The sequence below is a fragment of the Trichomycterus rosablanca genome, chromosome 13 (genome assembly GCF_030014385.1).
Source record: "Trichomycterus rosablanca isolate fTriRos1 chromosome 13, fTriRos1.hap1, whole genome shotgun sequence".
Taxonomy (NCBI): domain Eukaryota; kingdom Metazoa; phylum Chordata; class Actinopteri; order Siluriformes; family Trichomycteridae; genus Trichomycterus; species Trichomycterus rosablanca.
The window spans coordinates 20362153-20385226 of NC_086000.1; the positions used below are offsets into that span (position 1 = coordinate 20362153).

At 39.2% G+C, this 23074-nt stretch overlaps 1 protein-coding gene across 1 annotated transcript; it reads right to left on the reverse strand.

Moving 5' to 3' along the window:
* Positions 1-18645: 18645 nt before the first annotated feature.
* On the reverse strand, positions 18646-22522 carry vcpkmt (valosin containing protein lysine (K) methyltransferase). Its single transcript, XM_063007596.1, has 5 exons — positions 22248-22522; positions 20590-20703; positions 20255-20327; positions 20039-20158; positions 18646-18789 (listed from the first exon to the last, which is right to left on the reverse strand). Exons 1-5 carry the CDS (start codon positions 22511-22513, stop codon positions 18682-18684), a joined length of 681 nt encoding a protein of 226 aa, XP_062863666.1. The 5' UTR covers positions 22514-22522; the 3' UTR covers positions 18646-18681.
* Positions 22523-23074: the final 552 nt, after the last annotated feature.

Here is a 23074-nt window from a genome sequence, read left to right on the forward strand (position 1 = left end):
GGTTAATAGAAATGACGGAATGATAGACTTTATTTGGCTTGTATTGTGTTAACCTGTATGAGAAACCATGTCTCAGATCAAATAACCTTACACACGTCTGGGTAGTGTCGCTGGTAAACGTGTCACCATCAGGCTTTAGGTTGCATCATGTTGGTTTCTGTTCTACAGGTTTGGCTACTGGAGGAAAGCATGCTGTGAAGAATACATTTATTTTACTTTGTAGTCGACAGTGCAGATGAATCATTTGACAGGAGACGTTTTTGTGATATTAGCATTCCTAACCCTGACCTTGGCCAGGCTCGGTTACAGATGTTCTCGGGTGACAATGGGAAAAATGAAGCGAGTAATGGAAAAGAGCGAGATAGGGGAGGAGTGCAGAAGGGCAGAGGTCACCAGCTTATATTGATTTTTGGAGACGAGAGATAGTGTCTGCTTATGTCTTCTGTTTTTATACAGCTAGCTAAATGATTCATTGGACTCTCACACTGAACCTTGGAACAGATAACGTACAGAAGAGCATTCCTTGGAGAATGTCTAAAATTGTGATGGATAAAAGAAAGAAAATGGGAAAGCTGTGAGAAAGGAATGTGCTGCTCCGACATTAGATATATAGTAATGGTTTGGCTTTATAACCATAGGATAACCTTTCTGAGCTCTGAATCAATAAAGCTGACCAGTAATGATTCATTGCTCCTCCCTGCAGCATGATACGTAACCTGAATTACAGCTACTGTAGGAGTCGCTCCTCCCCTCGCAGAATTCCATGACCTGTCGTCCCAAACGTCTGGAGATAATTTCACAGCTGTGCCTTTTTCTACCTACGCTGGATTCAGCATGCATCTGTTCTCAATGGGTAGGGCTGATAGCCTGGAGTTTTGTGTGGTTACTCACACAGGTTAAAGGGTGTAACCAGCCATTACAAATGTTTCTACATGTTGAGCGCTTATTCACTAAAAGTTATGTTTGTTTGAGGCGATGCTGAGGAAACCTTCTGATGGAAGCCACTTCTTGCTTTGAATCAGTAAATTCTTGCTGTGTTTGTGTGGGTTTCTTTCAGGTACAGGTTTCCTATTTTCCAAAAATTTGGAGAAGGTGGATTGTATGCTCTAAATGATCAATAGGTGTGAGTGAGTGAATTTGAATGTGTGTTGCCCTACAGTAGCTAGGCTCTCTATCCATTTTGTATCGCTGCCTTGCACCCAGTGTTTCCAGGTGGTGCCACACCCATTGTGACCCCTACCAGGATGAAGCAGTAATTGAAAACGTATTAATGAATATATTTTGGATCAGTTCCTTCATCAACTTTGGGTATAAAAGGAGCATCCACCAAAGGCTTAGTCTTTGCAAGCAAGGACATTGGTATTGTTGGTATTGTTTGATACTGTCATGCTACTATGATGGACATAGCCGCACAGGATTAGGAAATGCATTCTGAAAGTGTATTATGGAAAAACAAAGCCATATATAATTTTTTGTGAACAAATGCTTGCAGATTCTCAGGGCCTGAAGTAATCTGAAATGGATTTCAGCTTGTTTTATAGAAAAACGGGCGTCAGATTCTACATGCCAAAGATAAAAAAAAAAGACTGTCCAGACTGTTACCAACAAAAAATGCATAAACCATCATCTGTGATTGCATGGGGGTGCATCAGTGCCCAGCGCATGGGTGATCTGCAAATATGTGAAGTCACCATTGATGCAGAGGCTTATACTGGTATTTTGGAGTGCTGCGTCCATAGCTGCGTTCGAAATTGCATACTTCCATACTCAATAGTACGCGAAAGCAGTACGCGAGAGCGGTTAGTATGTACGAATACATAGTATACATAAAAAGGTACGCGAGAAGTACCCGGATGACCTTCTTGGGCAGCCATGTTTGAGTATGCTATCGATGCACACTTTCGGTCCGCTAATGTATCCCATAATTCAACTGGAGCTGCTTAGGCGTTCAAAGCGGAAGAAGAAACAAGAAAAATGGCGGAAAACGGGGAGTCCTGTTATTAACGAAGAATGTTATTATTGCGCACAACCCTAAATAACGTTATGATTAGCGCAAAAAAAAGTGGGGCTTGTAATGAGCACGCGGTGTGTAACTATGGTGATACTACGTCATCACGTCATTACTGGACGTCGGTAAGGTGGCGGACATAGTACGTAGGGGTGTTGCATGCATACTGCATACTTCTGTACTGAAAGCGCGTACTTCTTTGCCGGCCGAGCGGTGCGTACTTCCTCGAATCTAGTATGTACTCTGTATGTATGCGATTTCGGACGCAGCTCATGTCTATTTCAGCAGGACATTACCAGGCCTCATTCTGCATGAGTTACAACAGCGTGCCTTTGTAGACATAGAGTGTGTGTGCTTGCCTGGCCTGCCTGCAGTCTAGATCAGACTGCTGAGCAGCTGTAGTCTTGTATACAGCAAGAATAGGCAAAAATTCCACTTGCAAAACTGCAACAATTAGTATCTGCAATTTCTAAATGGTTAAGAAGTGCAATTAAAGCCAAATGTAATGTGACAATGATAAACCTACTATTACATTGGAATTCATCTCCTGCATTTGTGATCCCTGTGGCTATAGTTTATAATTGCTCTTTTAGAGCTTTAGCAATAATTGTTCTGCTCAAACACAACAACCATGTTCTCCTGTCCCAACTTTTTTGAGAGAGTGAGAGTATTTATTGCATTTTAGAAAGTGTCTAAACTTTTCTGGAAGTATAAAACAATAATATTTTTTTGCAAAGCTGTTACGGGCAATTATAGCTTTGTGGTATCTATACTGTAGTAGGAAACAATTGGCTTTTTTCAATCAGGGTGCCCATGCTGACCCCGTCCACCGCCGAAAGCACCAACAATGGGCATGTGAGCATCAGAACTGGACCACGGAGCAATTGAAGAAGGTGGCCTTGTCTGATGAATCACGTTTTCTTTTACATTACGTGGATTGCCGGATGCGTCACTTACCTGGGGAACACATGGCGCCATGGGAAACCCTGGGTCCTGCCATCCATGTGGATGTTATTTTGACACGTACCACCTACCTAAGTGTTGTTGCAGACCATGTACACCCTTTCATGGAAACGGTATTCCCTGATGGCTGTGGCCTCTTTCAGCAGGATAATGCGCCCTGCCACAGAGCAAAAATGGTTTGAGGAGCACAGTAACAAGTTTGAGGTGTTGACTTGGCCTCGAAATTCCCCAAATCTCAATCCAATCGAGCATCTGTGGGATGTGCTGGACAAACAAGTCTGATCCATGGAGGCCCCACCTCACAACTTACAGGAGTTAAAGGATCTGCTGCCACATACCACAGCACACCTTCAGGGGTCTAGTGGAGTCCATGCCTCAATGGGTCAGGGCTGTTTTGGCAGCAAAAGGGGGACCAACACAATATTAGGAAGGTGGTCATTATGTTACGCCTGATCGGTGTATGTGCTCAATATCCACCACATGACCCTCTCTTCATCAGTTAATTAGCCTGGTATTAGTCTCAGCTTCCTGATTACTTGATTTTGAAGTCTTGGTTGATCATACACTCAACTCCAGAGACAATTTACATTTACTGCTGAATGTCAGTCACGTAGAGTTCACATACTATTACACCGGAATTCAACTCCTGCATTTGTGCTCCCTGTGGCTATATGGCTTATAATCGCTCTTCAGAGCTTTAGCAGTAATAGTCCTACCCTGCTCATAAACACAACATACCGTTGCTCTTCGTTTGACACAGGAAGTGGTTTATAGTTAGCTCTCTTCCTGTTGTGGCTCAGAAGCTTGAATGGAGCCATCTGTGTTCACAGAATCCCTGCAGCAGGCAGCAATCTCTGGCAAAAACTGTCAAGATTACCAACGTTAGTTGTGCACAGAAAGAAAGTTTTAGTTTGTTACCATGAGTACTGTCAAGTTCTTGCAAATGATGGCATTGTGTAAAAAAAGTGGTAACGTGGGTGTCACACGGTGAATATCCAGGGACGGAATATCAAGATCGTCAACTCTTATAGGTACCTGGGTGTTCACCTTAACAATAAACTGGACTGGACTAGAAACACACAGGCCTTGTACAAAAAGGGCCAGAGCAGACTTCATTTGTTGAAAAGGCTCCAGTCTTTTGGTATACAGGGGCCCCTCCTAAACTCTTTCTATGACTCAGTGGTGGCATCAGCCATTTTCTATGGAGTTGTCTGCTGGGGTAGCAGCATTACTACTGCAGACAGGAAGAAACTGAATAAACTGATCAGTAAGGTGAGTTCTGTCCTGGGCTGCACCCTGGACCCAGTGGAGACAGTTGGGGAGAGAAGGACGATGGCCAAACTTTCGTCCTTAATGGAGAACACTGATCACCCACTGCACAAGACTGTGGCAGCACTGGGCAGCTCCTTCAGCGACAGGCTTCTTCACCCGCATTGCTCGAAGGAGAGATAACGCAGCTCCTCTCTTCCTTCTGCTGTAAGGCTACATAACCAGCACCGCCCCAAGCGCAGACAATTACCATCACAATAACTTCTATGGTTTTTATATTTGCACTAATTTTAATTAAACCTTAACAATGTGCAATACGTTTTTTTGAGTTATGTGCAATACTTGTCATACTCTGTACTATTCCATGTGCAATACTTTTTCTAATCATGTGCAATACTTGTCAGACTATGTACAGTTCACTTACAATATAAAGCAATATGTCTTCTGATTTTCAAAGACTGTTTCTTTTGTAATTTGTATTTTTTGTACTTTTATAACTTTTTTTATATACCCCCTGTAATTTTATATACATATACATTTCTTACATTTTTCCTGTTAATATATGTATAAAACTTTTAATATCTGTATATTTTTGAAAGCTTCTGTAACGTTACAAATTTCAGGAGGTGGAAATTAACGAATTACATTTACTCGCGTTACTGTAATTCAGTAGTTTTTTTTATGTAATTGTACTTGGAAAATAAACCGGTGCTAAAATAAAGGAGCTGTAATCTAGGTATTGAGTAGGGAAGGGTGATTTTAAAAGTTTAACATGTTTGGAGTTTGATGTTTCGTTATCTGACAACATAATCTGATGTCAAAGAATGGCAAGGTTTTGTCTTACATCTTGAAGGTTTTCTTTGGGTCATTTAGTGAAAGTCACAACACCTGTAACCTTAATAATAATAATAATACATTTAATTTGTAACGCACTTTACCCTTGACTTGTTTTGAGTTATGGATTTGCAGTATGACTGTTGTTTGGTATTTGTTGGTGATAAAAAAGAAGGCTGGTCTATAGAATCCACAATTAATGCCAGCTTCAGTGGTTATACAGTTTGAAAATGTTTTATGGGATGGTCTGTACTAAAATGACACATTACACATCCCTAAATGTTTTAAATGTTGTATCAACATGTTTTTTTTCTATTATATGTTAATATATTTCCACTTGTCCTGTTTGTATTACACAGGAGAGACACCCTTTCCTGTTAAAAAAAATAACTAAGTAATGTTTACTCTGAGTACATTTTAAATGAGTTACTTTTTACTTGAGTAGATTTTTAGACTAGTAATTTTACTCGTACTTAAGTAAAAATTCGTTAAAGTAATAGTACTTTTACTTGAGTACAATATTTTAGTACTCTTTCCACCTCTGCAAATTTCCCCCTGTGGGATAATAAAAGGCTATCTTATCTTATCTTATCTTATCTTATCTTAACATCCAAGTCCTACAGACCTGGGTTTGCTCCTCAATGTCAGTTTTGCCACTGCTTTCCCACTTGCAACCATGTGTCCTTATTTACATTACCTAAAACTTGAAAACACTGGCTAAACTCTGTAAGACAGGCTTGCCTACCCAACTATTCCCAATGGCCAAACTTAAAAATTAACTTCAAAAGCATTCTGTACCTAATTAAGCATGATTCACTTAAGCTGGGGGTTCCGCTTTACAAGCAGCCTTTAAACTCTGTTTAGCATTGGGTTCATCTTGTTGCCTGTGTTTTTGTCTGTGTCTCTTTGCTTTTTTGTTAGGCTACTATGCTGGGCTGATGGACGGACTTGATGACTTGCCTGGCCATCGTCCTTTTGACCTGGTTTCTGGGACCTGTAAGAGTCACAAGAGAACCATCCTAGAAGCGAGCTGACTCCAAAAGGGGCGTAGTGGCATTTCCTGTCAGTGGCTGTCACATGAGACCCATCATGGACTTGAGTGGTGTCCATCTGGTAGTGTTTGTGTTATTATATGTCCATTACTAGTGTACTAAGTTTTCCTTTGTTTGCTCTTTTTCAAAGGCTTGGGTTATTACTCGCTGGTGGATTGAGTAGCTTGCACAAGTGGCAATTTAGCTTCCTTGTATTACTTCTCTTTTTTCTGGTTTTCTTGGTGATTGCTCATTAGTATCCTGAGCAGTGATCATCTGTACTATTTTTTTTGCTCATGTGATGTCCTGCTATTCTCCTTTTATCCTACTGCACTATTCTTTTATACCACTTTAGGCTGCATCTTATGGTTTGTTTGTGTTCTGTTTATCTCAAGTTTTAGTATGTTGCTTTATTTCATGACTCTTTAGCCTCCAGATTATTGCCCTGGCTTGGTCCTGCACTTGTCTTCTATGCCTCTCGATGCACTCACCAGCCTGTCACCAGCCACTCATTTTAGTCTCTGGTTGTTTCTTGACAGTAATTGTTTGTGGTTTATTGTTTTAGAGCAGCACATAAAAGTTACATGCACCAATCAGCATGCATAGTGTCATGATTTGGGTCATTGCTATAATTTATGTAAGCAGAGACAAAGTGGCTACATTCATAACCTGTAGTTTTTGAAATACATTGTACCAGTAAATTTAATAGAGGCTAATGCTCAACACTCCAGTTCATACCTACAAGGCGCAACCATTTTTTTTTGTCGGGACTGGCTACTCTAAATTGCTCCTAAAATTAATTGATTAAATGGGTTAAATTGTGGTGCCAAGTGTTATTGTGACACCTGCCTTATGACCAGTGTTTTTGAGTGACATTAGGGTATACAGTTACTAAAATGAACAATTAAAAACGAAGGAATTTTTATAATAACAATTCACACTGATCAGCCAAAACATTAAAACCACCTCACTGTCTCTACACTCACTGTCCATTTTATCAGCTCCACTTACCATATAGAAGCACTTCTACTAGTTCTACAATTACTGACTGTAGTCCAGCTGTTTCTCTGCATGCTTTGTTAGCCCCCTTGCTGTTCTTTAATAGTCAGGACCCCCACAGGACCACTACAGAGTAGGTATTATTTAGGTGGTGGATCATTCTCAGCACTGCAGTGACACTGACATGATGGTGGTGTGTTAGTGTGTGTTGTGCTGGTATGAGTGGATAAGACACAGCAGCGCTGCTGGAGGTTTTAAACACCTCACTTTCACTGCTGGACTGAGAATAGTCCACCAACCAAAAATATATCCAGCCAACAGTGCCACGTAGGCAGCGTCCTGTGACCGCTGATGACCAAATCAAACAGCGGCAATAGATGAGCGATCGTCTCTGACTTTACATGTACAAGGTGGACCAACTAGGTAGGAGTGTCTAATAGAGTGGACAGTGGGTGTACACGGTATTTAAAAACTCCAGCAGCACTGCTGTGTCTGATCCACTCATACCAGCACAACACACACTAACACACCACCACCATGTCAGTATCACTGCAGGGCTGAGGATGACCAACCACCTAAATAATACCTGCTTTGTGGTGGTCCTGTGGGGGTCCTGACCATTGAAGAACAGGGTGAAAGCAGGCTAAAAAGGTATGTAGAGAAATAGATGGACTACAGTCGGTAATTGTAGAACTACAAAGTGCTTCTATATGGTAAGTGGAGCTGATGAAAGGGACAGTGAGTGTAGAAACAAGGAGGTGGTTTTAATGTTATGGCTGATCAGTGTATACAGCACATAATTAAACATTTGTTCTGACAGAACTTAGTATTGTACAGAACTTGTATCTACAGTATATCATGTCTCTATGTCATCTATAGCCACTTTTTATGTTGTCTTGAATTAATGTTTACAAATTATATGTGCAGAATAGAGAGAACAGTGTGACTTGCAATTCTCTGTCATTAGGCCACAGGCTGCAAGTTGAACCTTCCAAAATCTACATTCGTATGCAGATTAATGCATATTAGCTTTAGACCTATTATAGATTAAAAAGACTGCATCTAATTATTTCAGTACTATGAACATAAACACAGCATTTTCCAAAAATATATATTTCACAAAGGCCCCAGCCACCACCAGTACGCCCACTAAAACATACATTTCGTTTACAGATCCGAAGTCCCTGTTTTCTTAGTGGTTATTTGCACCATTGCAAGCATTCTGTCTGTGTGTCTGTGTTTGTGCAAATGAAACAAGAGCTGATTTATATTTGCTGTACAATGCCAATAGTCTTCTGCAATGAGCACAGTAGGAACAGCTGCAGCAGACAGAGAGAAAAAGGAAAGCTTGGCTCTTTATTCTGTTGCTGAGGGTGCAAAGGGGGTGAGATCCGGCTGGGAGCAAATGTTTTCAATATCATATTAAAATGCTTGACCATTTTAGGCAGAAATTTGAAAGACAGGACTGTGTTGCCTAGCACTGATGAAGTGTGAGTGGACAAACCCCATTTTAATGTAGTTGTACAATGTTTGGATAGTAATTGGAGGCACGTTTATTTTATTCAGTTTATAATTTATTATTTTAGTAGATTTTGGGAAGTATTTTATAAACAGCAGTAGCAAATCATAAATGTTCTAGACAGTTGTCTAAAATTACAACAATGCCATATACTGTATATCATATAACAGGGAAGAAAAACTCTAAAGTTCTTTTTGGGGTAAAATCTCTTGACTTAACTTAAAACTGAAAGTGCTTTTGAGAAGGTGGGTTGAATCACAATATAGCAACTACTGTATAAGAGACATTTAACAGACATTCACACATTTCAAACAGCAGCAAACTGTAACACTCCCACACATCAACTTTCTGCCATACTGTGGCTTACAGCTTTTGTTTTATAGCTTCAGTTAAAAATTTGCTCCCAAATCTCAGCATCCTACACACTCTCAGAAAAAGTATGAAACTATAGCTTTCTGGTCATCTTTATGGCCCTGCATCCCAGCCTGAAGTATGTCAATACCCAAAGGTATTCCAAGGGACACTGTGGTGTGTTGGAAAAGTTAGGGAGCTCTCTACATAGACAGCATTTTACATCATCCTATGCGCGCTCCCGAGAAGGAGGCTGTTCAAAATCCTAGATGCCTTAATAAGCTGTCTAGTTAGGCATCTTAAAATTTCAATGTTATTTTGACTCAAGAACGAGTGAGCATCGGAAGCGTCTTTAGTGATCAAGGCAATCCCAGCATTCAGTGCGGCAGCTCTTCTCTTACAGAACAATAATAAAAACATGGATGACGGTGCGGAGAAATGAACAGAGTTCTTTTTAAACATAAATAAATTATTATTTATTTTTAATTTATATAAACTAGTGTCATTTGTTTGCAAGTTCGGGCTTGTCAGCGAATTTAACCGTTTTCGGTACACGAAGGGAGATGTTAGTTGACATGCTAGCGCGCTGTGCCACCCCATTCCATTGGTTTGAATGGCAAGATGCTAAATGAAACCCGATGGAATCGCTGTCTAAGTAGCACGTTCGAATAACCTGCCTTATAAGTCACTGACTTATTAGAATCCTCTCTACTGAGCAAGGCAGCTCCCTAGGTTTTCAAACACACCCTGTGTGTCATAGAATTCTGACTTATAAAACGGATAGTTCCGGTCCTAAAATCTGATTGGCTGAGCCGCGTTCGAAGCCGTTGTAAAATCCCCGATAAACGCACACCTAGGACCACCTCACATCATTCCATATTAATACGCCACTGAATCGAAAAAGTTAATGTTATTTTCGCCCTCATGTTGCCTAGCAACACTGTTAATCGAACTACCTTGTGTCGCGGAAGAATGCTTTATTGTAAGTTTATACACGATAAATACATTTATGAATTAAACATTGTTGTATTTATTATATTTTTTGTTGACCGCCGTTTTATAAAAGCAATAAGCCACTCGAGACCGTGCATTACTGTTATGATTTTAGCACGGGGAAAGAAGTTTTAGGCACTCCGCTTCGCGTCGTGAAACGTCATCCCCATGCTAAAATCACAGTAATGCACGGCCTCTCGTGGCTTATTGCTTTATTTTATACTTCATTTAGTCCATTTAACTTAAAATACCAAATAAAGTTTTTAGATTTTCACTGTCCAGAAATCAGCCTACACGTCCTTCAAATAATGATATTGTATCTAATCACATGACTGACCTAGTGCTGGAAAATACAAGCTGCTGTTTTAAATATACACCTCAGTGAGCTGCTGCACAGTTATGCAGGTGCTTTCCCATGACAGACGTTGAGCAAACAAGCTACAAATAGATCTACTCTAACAATAAAATTAAATATAGACACAAATTGGGTATCAGAAATGAAGATTAAAACCAACCATACATTGTGATTTACAGTATGTGTCATAGCAAACACATCCAACTCATTGTGTCATTCATAAAGTGTGTGTATGTGTAGTGCAATTAGTACTTAATGACATAAGCTATTGTGTTTAAAGGTGCATGTTTCCAATGTAAATGTCTGTATTTGCATAGCTAAAGGGGGCACTCAGGGGGGAATAAATGGGAACCACAGACACAAAAAACATGGGTGTGTCCTTTGTGTCATCTGATACCTGTCAAAGTCAATGTAGTGTATCTGTGTAGATCCCTAAACCAGACATTTTTTAACCATTAAAATATTCTAGAAAAAAAATTCACTTTGTTTGTTCTATCCCTCTTTAACCAACTGCTCCAGTTCTCTCAGGTTATATGGATGCATTTTCCTAACTACCAACTGTGTTAGATATTTCCACAGATGTGTAATGGGATTCAGATCATGACTCATAGCAGGCCCTTCCAAAAGCGTACACTGTTTTCTACTCATCCATTCTTGGCTAATTTTAAAGTTTATTTTGGTCATCATCCTGCTGAACGGACCATAACCTTTTGACACAGCATTCTGACACTGGCCCTGCACAGATTGAAGACCCCCAGAGCAGTACATCAGCCATAATTCAACACTGAGCTTCCTTCATGTTTACTGTAGGTATAGTGTTCTTTTTTTGTCAAAACAGAAAGTTGATGGGATTTATGGGAAAGACATGTCATGTTGTTCCGTTTCTATCGTATTCCATGATGAATAACTTATGGGAGTGCTTTTGTGAGACTGTCATTTGAACAGACTAAAGAAAATGAAGGCTTAATGCATACAGAAAACTAAACAAAGCTTAATAATGTAAGAAAGGGATGTTCACTGTTGTTTTAGTATTATGAAGCAGGCATTTCTGTTGCAGCTACAACAGTCAGCAGTGTTCTGGAAAGGATTTCAACAATATTTTGTGTGTGTGTGTGTGTGTGTGTGTGTTGTGTGTTGTGTGTTGTGTGTGTGAAGGGAATATAGGCCCATTCAGTTTAAAGAGCATTTGGCAGCAGTGCTACCAGTTTGGTCAGGCATTCTAATGACACAACTGGAAGGCCTGGATGGAGGGCTTTATTGTTACAATTACAGATATCTGCTTTGTGTGGATAATGACTTTCTATGCTTCATCATCAACATTAAAGCTGGAGGAATGGGCATAATTGTCTTAAAAAGAGTCCTATAACCTAGTAGTTGAGTCTAAGTGTCACTTAGACCTATGGAAAGTGTCATGAAATATTAAGGTTGCCAATAATTTTGTCAATGCATTTGTTTTATATTTATTATTTGAAATACTTCGATAGGGCATTCATCAAACACATTTTATTCTATTTAATTTTGTTTAAAAAATGAAGAATACCAAACTTAGTTAGTCTGTGAAAGGTCAGAGGAGGGGTACTGATAATTTACCCCACAGCTGTATATACTTTAACCTGTACATGAGTTGTATGTTGAGAAAAAGGAATTTGCTTGTTCAGTGCTTTTTATCTGATAGTGTACCAGTAACCTTATCTCACTGAGTACATGTGTGCAAACTTCCACATGAACACAATGTAACAATAACAAATAACTTAGTCATACCCCACTATAGAAAAGACCTGGTGAAAATGTGGCTACATTCTTCTGTAGATAAAGCGATTTTCATATAGTCCCTATGTTAAATATGAACATTCCTGTCTAAGCTTCCACTTTCATTTTTGGCAGAGTTAATGTTTCACAAGAATAATTTATAACTGCTCTCCTGCTCCCTTTAACTTTTGCTCCCATTCCAGCACACGCAGCATATATGGGGTCATCTGGGATCAATATGCTGCTAAAACGTCTGCAGCGCATATGTTTTGGAATCAAAGCCTATTTTTAATCAACCAGTTCACATTTCTATTTTTGAGGTTGTGACTTGAAGGAGTGGGATGAGTGGCTGTTTCTGGAGCATTCTTTCCACACTGAACAATAATTCCTCTGTGCTCAGTCTCAGCGAGAGAAAAAAAATGGATCCAGAACCATGCTCTTTGAATCAGAATGCGTAAGCCATACGTTTGGTGATTGTAGCCTTATCACAGATTTAATACAAGTTTATCTCATATTCTTGGCTGCCTGTCTTCACTCCCAGTTCAGTATGAATCAACTGGCCCATTGAGAGCACTCACAGATTCTTACTGATAGTGTGCTGTGTACTGATTTGTATCATGTGCTCTGGATCTATCACCAGTATTAAACTTAATATCCTCACTCTAATGGAATTTAATTTTGGACAGTGAAACACAGCATTGCAACATACTTGCAGATATCTCTGATAATACAGTGTGGTCTGTTTACATATTTATTATCCAGCGGTTGCCAGTTTGCCACAAAGCACAAGAGAACCATTCAATATGATGTCACTGTCCACCAATCAGGCAAAGATGGACTGTAAAAATGGATGTAAAACAGTATGTGGGAACTTCTATCTTGCCGAGATTGATGTAAAACGTTGACACTAAGACACTTCTTAGAGACATGCATATAACATGCCTTAAAGTAAGTGGACACCCCACCTATTGCTTCCACTGTTGTGGCAACAGTTTGGAGATAGCCCATTCCTGTTCCACAGTGAATTCATAGTTTGATATTTTGAAGTCATAAGTCTGGTGTGGAGAAAATCCATTGCTCTACACAGAGCTTTGACCCCAACCCCACATGTTTAGCATAAACTGAAACATTGACTGTGAGCTAAGCCCTCTCATCCACCATCAGTGCCTAAACTCACAAATGTTTCAACTGAACGGGCACAAATTCCCACAGAAGAGTAGTGTTTAGTTGAATTTTACCAATTAGTAGTGATTATGATTGACTAAAGTTGTAGACTTTATTGTACCTAGTGCTAGTTTGACCTTACAAGTCTAGGCTTGAATTATGAAATGCATTATGTACCCATGGGCACATGCCAGTAATTTTTTAAACACATGCTGTCTTTAGCTGTTCATATCTGCATAGAATAAAAGGATTGGGAGTTGATCACAAAATTAACAGTGAATCCACATCCTTAGTGTCTAATGTACACTAAAATGTATGAAGCCCAGGTTTGTATGCACTCACTTACTATGTTTATCCTATAACACATGGCAAACTAGAAAGAGATCAATGATTTAAACATACCAAAATCAGGAACCGTGACATTTTTAAGCAGTGCTTCTGTATTACCACCCATATCACTATTTAGCTTTCACCAGTGTCATTTCTGCATTTGAACATTTGTACATTTTTACAAAATGTTCTACATTTCAGCCTCATTAAGAGGAAGTGTGGGTTTCCCTTAGAAACTGTTGTCAAGGAAGTGAGTGGTAAAGGGGGTAATATGCTTCATATCTGAGCTACAATCAGGTCACTAGGTATAAAGGTTTTTAGAGCAAGACATTTTAAGCAAGTTAGTCTGTCCAAATTCCACCATCTTTAAGTCATTTTACACTTGTCACATGGTAAGGTGAATGTACAGTACTGCTCAGTTACTATGCTGTACAATAAGCAGTGCCATCTATTGGTTTTCCTGAATACATGAGAAGGAGAGGCGTTTAATGGCTGATACTGCATATTTAAAATGATACAAATAATGTATTCTCACCACGGCGTAAACAGGGCCAAGAAGATAATTTTACTTAACACACAATTAAAGAATTTACATATACTTGTGTGTGATGTGTATGACAGTTTCAATAACCATTCTTTTATTCTTCCTTTTTTAATAAAATATGCTGGGTTAGAAATGAAGTACATTATACATATAGACATCTAAAATGTGTACAATGCAACATACTGTAATCCTTGTTGCATAACCTCCTAACTCCTAACACTAGGGTGACAACGAACACCTGCACTGGGGGATTGGCAAAGTAATTTCATCTAATTGGTGGCACCATGGCAATGTGTATAAAGTAGGGATTTAAATATTTGACAAATGCATCAATAACCATGCAGCTATGTTAGTTAACTTTTATGCTGTTCAGAATCAGGGAATGACTTTTTAACAAGGCAGGCAGTCCAATGATCTGTAGCTGTTGTTATGCTTCATGGTGTGAAATGCAAAACCTCCCTTTGCATCAGTAACAACATATTCAAAAAATAGTTAATTAACCTAATGACCTCTTTTCTTTTGGCTGCAGTTTTGTGTGGAACTTAAAGAAAAAGGTAAAATCAGTGCAAAAGCACGCAAAGAAAAGTGCGTGCAGACTACAAATGCCGAATCCCGGACATTTTTGGTGATTTAGAAATCCCGGCTGGACGCATTTTTAGGTCCAAAAAAAAGATGTCTGAGGAAAAGAGGACGTATGATCACCCTACCTAACACTAGATGGAAATTTGTCTGAACTGAACCAACAGCCTAAAAAAACAAGCCTGCCATAAATTAGAACCTGCTGAATGATGGTGTTCACAGTACGTCTTACGTTGCTATGTGCTAGGTCTGCCATGCAAGCCCCTTTTTCCAAATCAGTACTTCAAAGCTTGTTAAATGGCTAATAGCTGGAGCATGGCCTTCTTTTTTCATATAGCAGCCTCTAAGCCCACAGTAACAACACACAATTTTCTGGTGGTTAATGAATTACATGAATTATCTGTTTATCCCTTCCTGTGTGTATGGCTCAGTGACACAGCATGCACTGTTAACTGTACATAATGTTCCTTTAAAGTCATTTATTTAATTCATCTCATGAATCTCAGTGTTCTGCAATGTGTTCTTTATGTAAACAGAAGAACTGAATCTTGTGAAGCACCAAGCTGCACCAATATACTTACATTAAAGCTCATTAAATACAACTAAAATGATTTGGGTTGTTTGTATGATGATGGCTGTATGAAATGTTCCACACCACAACTTGGGTTTTGGGGACCTGGGATCAGGTCTTCCTGTGTCCAAGTGGGTTTCCTCCAGTTACTTTGCTTTTCTCCTACCTCATAAAACATGCAGAAGGTAGCTTGGCTATTTTAAATTATTAGTGCCCTGTCTTGAATATGATTTTTTTTTTCAGAAGGGTTGTTTATATGTGTGAATGCTTCACAGTTATATGATGTTGCTAAATTAAAAAGCTTTCAAAGTTTTTACTCAATAATAAAATTAATACATAAATGTTGACATCATGTGGTACATCAAAAATGGACTTTTTCCTGTTTTTTTCCCACATAATTGTCTCCCTTACGCACCAATTTTGACCCTTCTCTGCCTTCTCTGTCACTCAAGAGTTACCAATCTGGGGAGCATGTAAGCTAATAGCTAATAGCAAGCTACTCCTGCAATGTCATTGGATAGATGCGTATACACAGTTGCAGGTGAATTGTTCTCATTCTGTACAGATGAGCTTACAGACATCCGAGATTGGCTGGATATGCATGATTGATAGAGGTGTCTGAAATCAGCTCCCGTGTCAGAGCTGTACACCTCCAATCTGGGTTTGGCTTCTAGCATTGTTAAAGCTTGAACTAGTGACCTCTGGACATGTTTTTATTTCATTTGTAAACACAGCATTTAAAAGAAATGAAAATTGACACAATAAATAAATTTTTTCCAGGTTGCCCAGCAAAGTCTAATGTGCTAACCCAGCATCAAAGAGACCAGAGTTTCAGTGGTGTGACCGGCTCGGTCAAGCACTAGGCAGACACAACTGGCCTAAGTCTAAGTGAGGAATGGTCTAATGGTGAATTACGGTGGCAGCTTCTTGCCTCTGCAACAGCAACTCTAGGCTCAGATATGAGTGGTAGACAAATACAATGGGAATAGGATGATCCTATACAGACGATGTGTATATTGTGATGAACTATACTGTGTGAGCAGTCAACAAACTAGTTAGACAGCACAGATGGCTTTAGTTGGTTTTTAACAAGCTTTAACTTCCGCAGCTTGTATGACCTCACTATGCTCTCTGGGAACAAAAGATAGCTGATGTCTGCTAACAAGCTGCTGACTATTCAAAACATATTCAACTACTATATATAGACTATTAGAATTATGCCTAGAATAAGCACTCAGCTGAGAGTTATGCTTTACACTGACTGATCATACAACCATGTACAGTATATCAATTATGTCTATATTGTAGCCATACGATTACTGAATGTTGCCTAGAAGATGCTAGGAACAGTACAGTTTCAGGTCAAATCCTGAACTATCCAGTATCTATTTCTTATTGCACAATGGTATCTATGACTGTAACAGGATTACTCTGGAGGTTGTTGGGTGGTTCCTGGTAAAAAGCAGATTAGTATGTGCATAAACATTAAAATACCACATAACTACAATGAGTCACCTTTTTCTCTGGCCAAATCTAATGGGTGCAGTGCATAATGTCTACAATGTCATTATTTTACATCTTATGTAGTGCATATTTAGTAAATAGGAAGCACATAATACTTCAGTTATCATTTAAATTCATTTATTTTTATTATCCCTGTCATTCTGTTCAGAAATGCAGTAAGGTCTGGTTCCAACGAGACACTGGAGGAAACCTATGCAAATACAAAGATGATGATGCACCTTTGCCTCAAGTTTGATAATTATTGTAATGATCTAAAACTTTATTTCTCATGGCCTCTTAAAACCGTCCTTAGTAGCTTAGTGCTACTTCTGAGTAGCTACTAATGGTAGCTCAGAGGGTAGAACCTTAGGGTATCAATGGAAATGTTGTGTTCAAATCCCAGCTCTGTCAAGCAGCCACTGTTGAGCCCTTGAGCAAGGCCCTTAACCCTTTCAGCTCTAGGGGCGCCAAACGATGGCTGGCCCTGTGCTCTGACCCCAGCTTCCAAACAAGCTGGAATATGCAGAAAAAGAATTCCATTCTATTAATTCTAATTATGATTGACTACAGCTTTTGTCTATTCTGTGTCCATATAAATATTAGTTTAGCTGTGTGTTGGGTTATTTAGTTGGAACATTATGATAAGTCATGAAAAGGCAAGTTTTTCCAGGAAATATCCGTAAAAACAATACATGGGATGGAACAAACGCACCACAGTAACACTGTTACTGTGTGGGAAACAGGCAGAATGACACATTTGGCAGAGGTGGCCTTGTCACTGTGTAAACAGTGTGTAAAAGGTGAGGAGGACTCATGTTTGCCTATGAGAGCATGGGCCTTGCTTTATGCTATGAGAATGTGCAAGAGCTTTAAACTCTACACTAATCTCCCTAGTGTTCAGGACAAACTTACCCTAACACAGAACAGCAGCCACCAATGTCACAAACAAATACTGGTCCAACACTTTTTGATATTGGTGCTGATGGATGCTCTAATACTGACTGTTCAGACATCTAAGACATTTACAGTTAGTTGCAAATGGGGAAATCTCTTGGAAATCCCCTATAAAAGTTAGTGGTGTGTATTTATCACTGTTAAAGAGATTACTCTTCAAATTCTTTTCACGTGTTAGTCCCGGTTAACAACGACCCCTGCCGTCAGACAAGAGAACTACATACAGGTATTTATTAGATTAGGATTATTAACGTCATGTTTTACACACTGGTTACATTCATGACAGTACAGGTAGTTACTGGTTACACAAGATTAATCAGTTTAAGCCTTTAATGTCAAACACAGTCATGGACAATTTAGTATCTCCAGTTCATGTCTTTGGACTGTGGGAGGAAACCGGAGCCCCCGGAGGAAACCCACGCAGACACGGGGAGAACATGCAAACTCCACACAGAAAGGACCCGGACCGCTCCACCTGGGGATCAAACCCAGGACCTTTCTTGCTGTAAGGTGACAGTGCTACCCACCGAGCCACAGTGCTGCCTCCACACACAGGTATCAATCATAATGAAAATCTTAATCATTTATATTAGTACATGATCAGGGTTGAACCTTTTCACTATTTCACCACTCCAGACTCCCAAAGTTTGTCATTTTAATGGCCCTCAGTATATCCAAGATGGATATAAGTAAGTACCCAAGAAGGAATTGAATAAAAAAGAAAATCTGCAATCTTTTTAAACAAAGACAGTAAATAATATGTGAAGACAGCCTGCAGATCGTTATCAAGAATATGGTGCAATTCTATCATTCTCTGAGCATTGCAATTGTTCCCCACAAAGCATAAACCACACAACACAGCACACAAGTGTCAGGACCTGCAGTAATCTTGTCGTACACATCAACAAATCCAACATACAGAGACACTCTTTTTGCATTTTTTATTATCATTCATACACAACCATTCAGCTCATTCTGCGGCGTATTTGAAGAATGTGGATGTCGGGACTATTGAATTCAGGGTCTTGTTTTTCAGCTGGTACCTCCTCAGCCTCAAAATCCTTTAGCAGCAGCTAATCAGAGGTGACAGATGTAGAATAGTTTTTATCTTTATTCAAAAATATACTCTGGTAAAAGTTGATTTATAATATTTCTTTTTTTATTCAAGTTAAAAAGTATAAACAAACATGCATGTTAATAAAGTAGCAGTATTTATTCTAAGCTTTGCAGTCAACTCAATTTAAAAACTGTCTTTCTGCAAGACTATTTACCTCTGAATATACAACCAAATCTAACGACTGATGAGACACATTGAAAACAGCTGTCTGTTACTAACATTTTTCTTTTTCATTTAATTCCATTTGTACTACAGCTTTAGTCGCAGCAGGTCTGGTTTCCCTGGAAACACCGGGCGCAAGGCAACACACCCCGGACAAGACACCAATCCATCGTGGTGCTTCAGCCAACCTCCCCTCCCTCCCCAAGAAATAGCCAATCATGTCATGTAAACCGGCTGGCTGTAAGCACCTGCCGAGGTTAGAATTCCGATTTCAGTAGTGGTGAGCCAGCATAACAGACTGCTGCATTGCCCAAGCCCCTGACATTTTTTTTTTATTTGAGACTTAATTTTTATATTTATTTTCATTTTTAGATTTTAATTCATTTTAAATGGGTAAAAATCTGTTTAATTTTTAAATGACAAGTCTATTGACAAAGTCTATTAAGATTTCAAGTCTTTTTAGTTTATATCTAAAGCCTTGTCATTAGTTGTAAAGGTAAACTAGTATTTACACAGATTTTAGGTGTAAAAGAATCATAAGGGTCAAGCATTAAAGCCTGAATTGTTTACTTGGTGTACACCACATAGGTTGGCTAAACAGTCTTTGTGGGTGAAGCTGCAGCCTTTTCCTTACACAGTTTAACTAAGCCTGTTCATCATTTTATTAAGGACATTGAGCAATGCAGAAGGTAATTGGCTCAACTGTATCATGCAGTATTTCTGTGTGGAAACATCAGAAGAAATTATGGTTTTGGACATTTATTTATTTACCCATCTGTAGGATGTATATCATATATCATGCAAACACCAGTAAACACAGCTTATAAACACTAGAGGTGCACTATACATCCATTGTTTAAGATTTGTTTTTGACATAAGACTTTTTGTTTTTAGTTACAGCAGAGAGATGTACAGTAGATCTTAAGTTTTAAGAACATGCTATGATCAAGCCCATCCACAAACAGGCACAGAATAAATGGAAGTCAAAAAAATTAAGGGCAAGTGGGACAAAGACATAAATACTACTTGTCATCCACACTCACCTCAAAAAATCTGTTCTCTACTTCAGGATTGATTCCCATCGTGCGTTGCTCATAGCAGCAGATAATGCTAGTCTCAGGTCCAGCCAGCAGCTTTAATGTCTCTACTAGTGGCTCCACAGACTGTCAAAGTAACAAGAAGTACTCAAGTTCAAACTAATATTCTGTACATAATAGCATTTCATTTTCATATAGAGCAGCTAAAAAAGAAAGCAATACCTGTTCATAATAGATGCAATCAGCCATTAGAATGTAATGTGGATGTGGCAGGAAGTCTGTTACATCGTCACCCCTTTACGAGAAACAGTATTATATATCCAATCATTGAAATGTCCATATTATTTAATATGAATGCATAACAGTATTTTTGAAAGCAGAAACACACTGTTGCACTACTTAGCAATAGAACTACTGAATACTATTGATTAAATAAATAATAACTTTAACTCAAGCTGTTCACTTTTAAAAAAAGTGAAAAATAAGAGAAAGTTCCAAATAAATTACAAATACATTTGATTAATTATGCTTGTTTACTAAACAGAAAAAGTACAAACCATTTCAGTACCTTGGCTGTGATTGAGCCTGTACTGATCAGTTCTCTGTTTTCTTGGATGTTTAGTTTAAGAAGAGACTGAAGATCCTCCAGGTCTGTAACTGTGACGTGAGCACTGTTAGGGTAATACAGGACTGGAGTTATTACATGATGGCTTCAACATAAAGATCTCATTTTAAACATATAGTGGACTTCCGACTGTGACATACATACACCTGACATAACACACTATAACAGCCTTTACTCTTCTGGAAAGTGGTTTTCCACAACATTTTAAAGTGTGTCTGTGGGAATTAATACTCATTTAGTTAGGGCGGATGTAGGGTGAATATTTTCCTTAATTACATGCCCCGAATGGGCCCATACTCAACACAGAAGGGCCAAAGATATGGCCTACATTTCAGTGTAATTCCTTGTTCAGTGAGCTTTATATATATTTGACCGATCATACCTTGTTTGCTGATGGAAATACAGCCTTGTGTACTACACAGAACACTAAGACAGTGAATATACTTTGTAAATAGTTGATTAAAGTCTCTTTAGGTATCCAGGAAAACACACAGAGCTGAGTAAAGCAATTTCACTTTGCTGTCCATTATGTCCAAATACAGTACATAATATGCATAATGCATAATAATGTGGACAACCTTTCCTCTAATATAAATTTATACATCACCAGCTAGTTAACTAACTAGTCATGTAACATTAGACGAAGTTCAGCCACAGCAGGTAAAAGCTCACTGAACAGTTTGATATCGTGTTTAATTACAACTTAACCATGAAGCTTGCATGGTTGGTAAATATGTGTTGTTGGTTAGCCACATTGGCCTGTTGGTGCTTTGTTTGTTTGTGCTTGTGTGTGTGGGCATGCAAATGCAGCCACTATCATGTACAAAAACACGTTTGAAATGGATCTCATGGTGAAAATTTGGCTAATGAAGTTCTCTGAAGCAATAAGTGACATTACAGGGGCACTTCAGGGGCCAATCAGATTTCAACTGGGGCATATATGCCCCTGTGACCCCACCTGGATTTGTGAGGGATGTGGGACAGGAAGTCCTCGCTTAAAAATCAACTTTTCAATTGATCCCAAAGGTGTTCAGAGGTCAGTGCTCTTTCCAGGCCACTGGAGTTCGTCCACCGCAAACTTGTCAAACCATGTGTTGGACCTTGCTATGTGTACAGGGTCACAATCATGCTGGAACAGGAAAGGACCTTTCAGAAGGTCCAACTAAATAAAATGTTATTTTTATAGAATGCCAATATGTTTTTGAAAACTGTGTTTCCATACCAGTTTGGTTGGTGTCCAAAAACTTGGCTGGACTGCACAGAGCCTTCAACCCCATTCAATAGATTTGGGATGAACTGAAATGCTTATTGTATGTAGACTTTATTGTAACACTGAACATTCACTCTTTAGTGGAGTGGTTCAATAGAAGCCAATTCTTGCAGTCATATTCATTTTTTTAAGCTCTTCCAAAAAAAGAGGGCAACCATAGCAGCAGGGGGCAAACTAACGTCCATGATTTTTATGATAAGACGTTCTAGTTTCGGGTGTCCACAAACTTTTTGCCACATAGTTATCATACAAGAACTCTCCGTCACTGACAACAAGACAGTTACCAGTCATTACAACCTCTCGGTGTATGTATAACATACCCCAGTGAAGCAGCCATGAGTCCCACCAGTCCTGTACCCGCTCCAAGTTCCATGACAGATTTACTGGACCAGCTATTGTATCCCGTGAGAGGATTATTAAACTGTTCTGTCTCGAGGTATTTTGAGAGAACAATGGCTGCATCCCAAACCACACAGCCTACATCGCCCTTGCTGCACTGAAACACCTTTATAACCGAGCCGTCATTTTTCTCTATTTCCCGCACAAAATAATTGTTTAAATCCGTCTCCTCAGGAAACACCGCCATGTTGCTTCCCTGTGCTAAAGGGCCAATGAAAATAATCGGTGGATAAAGGGGGCAAGGCAACCTGCAGGTTGCCAGATTGGGAGTTTTAACTATTAACAATTGCATGTTTTAACAAGCAACAATTGCTAGTTTAAAAGTACAAATTCTTATTAAACATGTACTCGGGTAAAAGTTTTAGCAAGATTTAATTGTTTTTAATTTTGCAAAAAGTGAGTGCTCAGGACCAGCGCCTACAGTCACTATCTGCAAACTGTTGCATTATCTCCATGTGTTTGTGTGGGTTTCATTTGGGTACTCCGATTTTCTCCTACCTCCCAAAGACACACAGAATGTGAACAGACTGCTCTAAATTATCCCCAGGTGTAAGAGAGGGAGTAAGTGAGTAAGTGTGTTGCCCTGTGATGGTTTGGTTGACAGCAACAAGTTGTTTATACTCAGAAAAGAGGGCAGGGCGGCAGTGGGTATCACTGTCGCCTCACAGCAAGAAGGTCCTGGGTTCGATCCCCAGGTGGGGCGGTCCGGGTCCTTTCTGTGTGGAGTCTGCATGTTTTCCCCATGTCC

What these genes read in the sequence shown, in the direction of transcription:
- vcpkmt (XM_063007596.1), bottom strand. Translation starts at nt 22,513, where the DNA reads ATGGCGGTGTTTCCTGAGGAGACGGATTTAAACAATTATTTTGTGCGG. An exon ending in ACAGCCAAGGTACTGAAATG is followed by an intron (nt 20,328 to 20,589) that starts GTTTGTACTTTT and finishes TTTCTCGTAAAG; the next exon opens with GGGTGACGATGTAACAGACT. An exon ending in ATTGCATCTATTATGAACAG is followed by an intron (nt 20,159 to 20,254) that starts GTATTGCTTTCT and finishes TTACTTTGACAG; the next exon opens with TCTGTGGAGCCACTAGTAGA.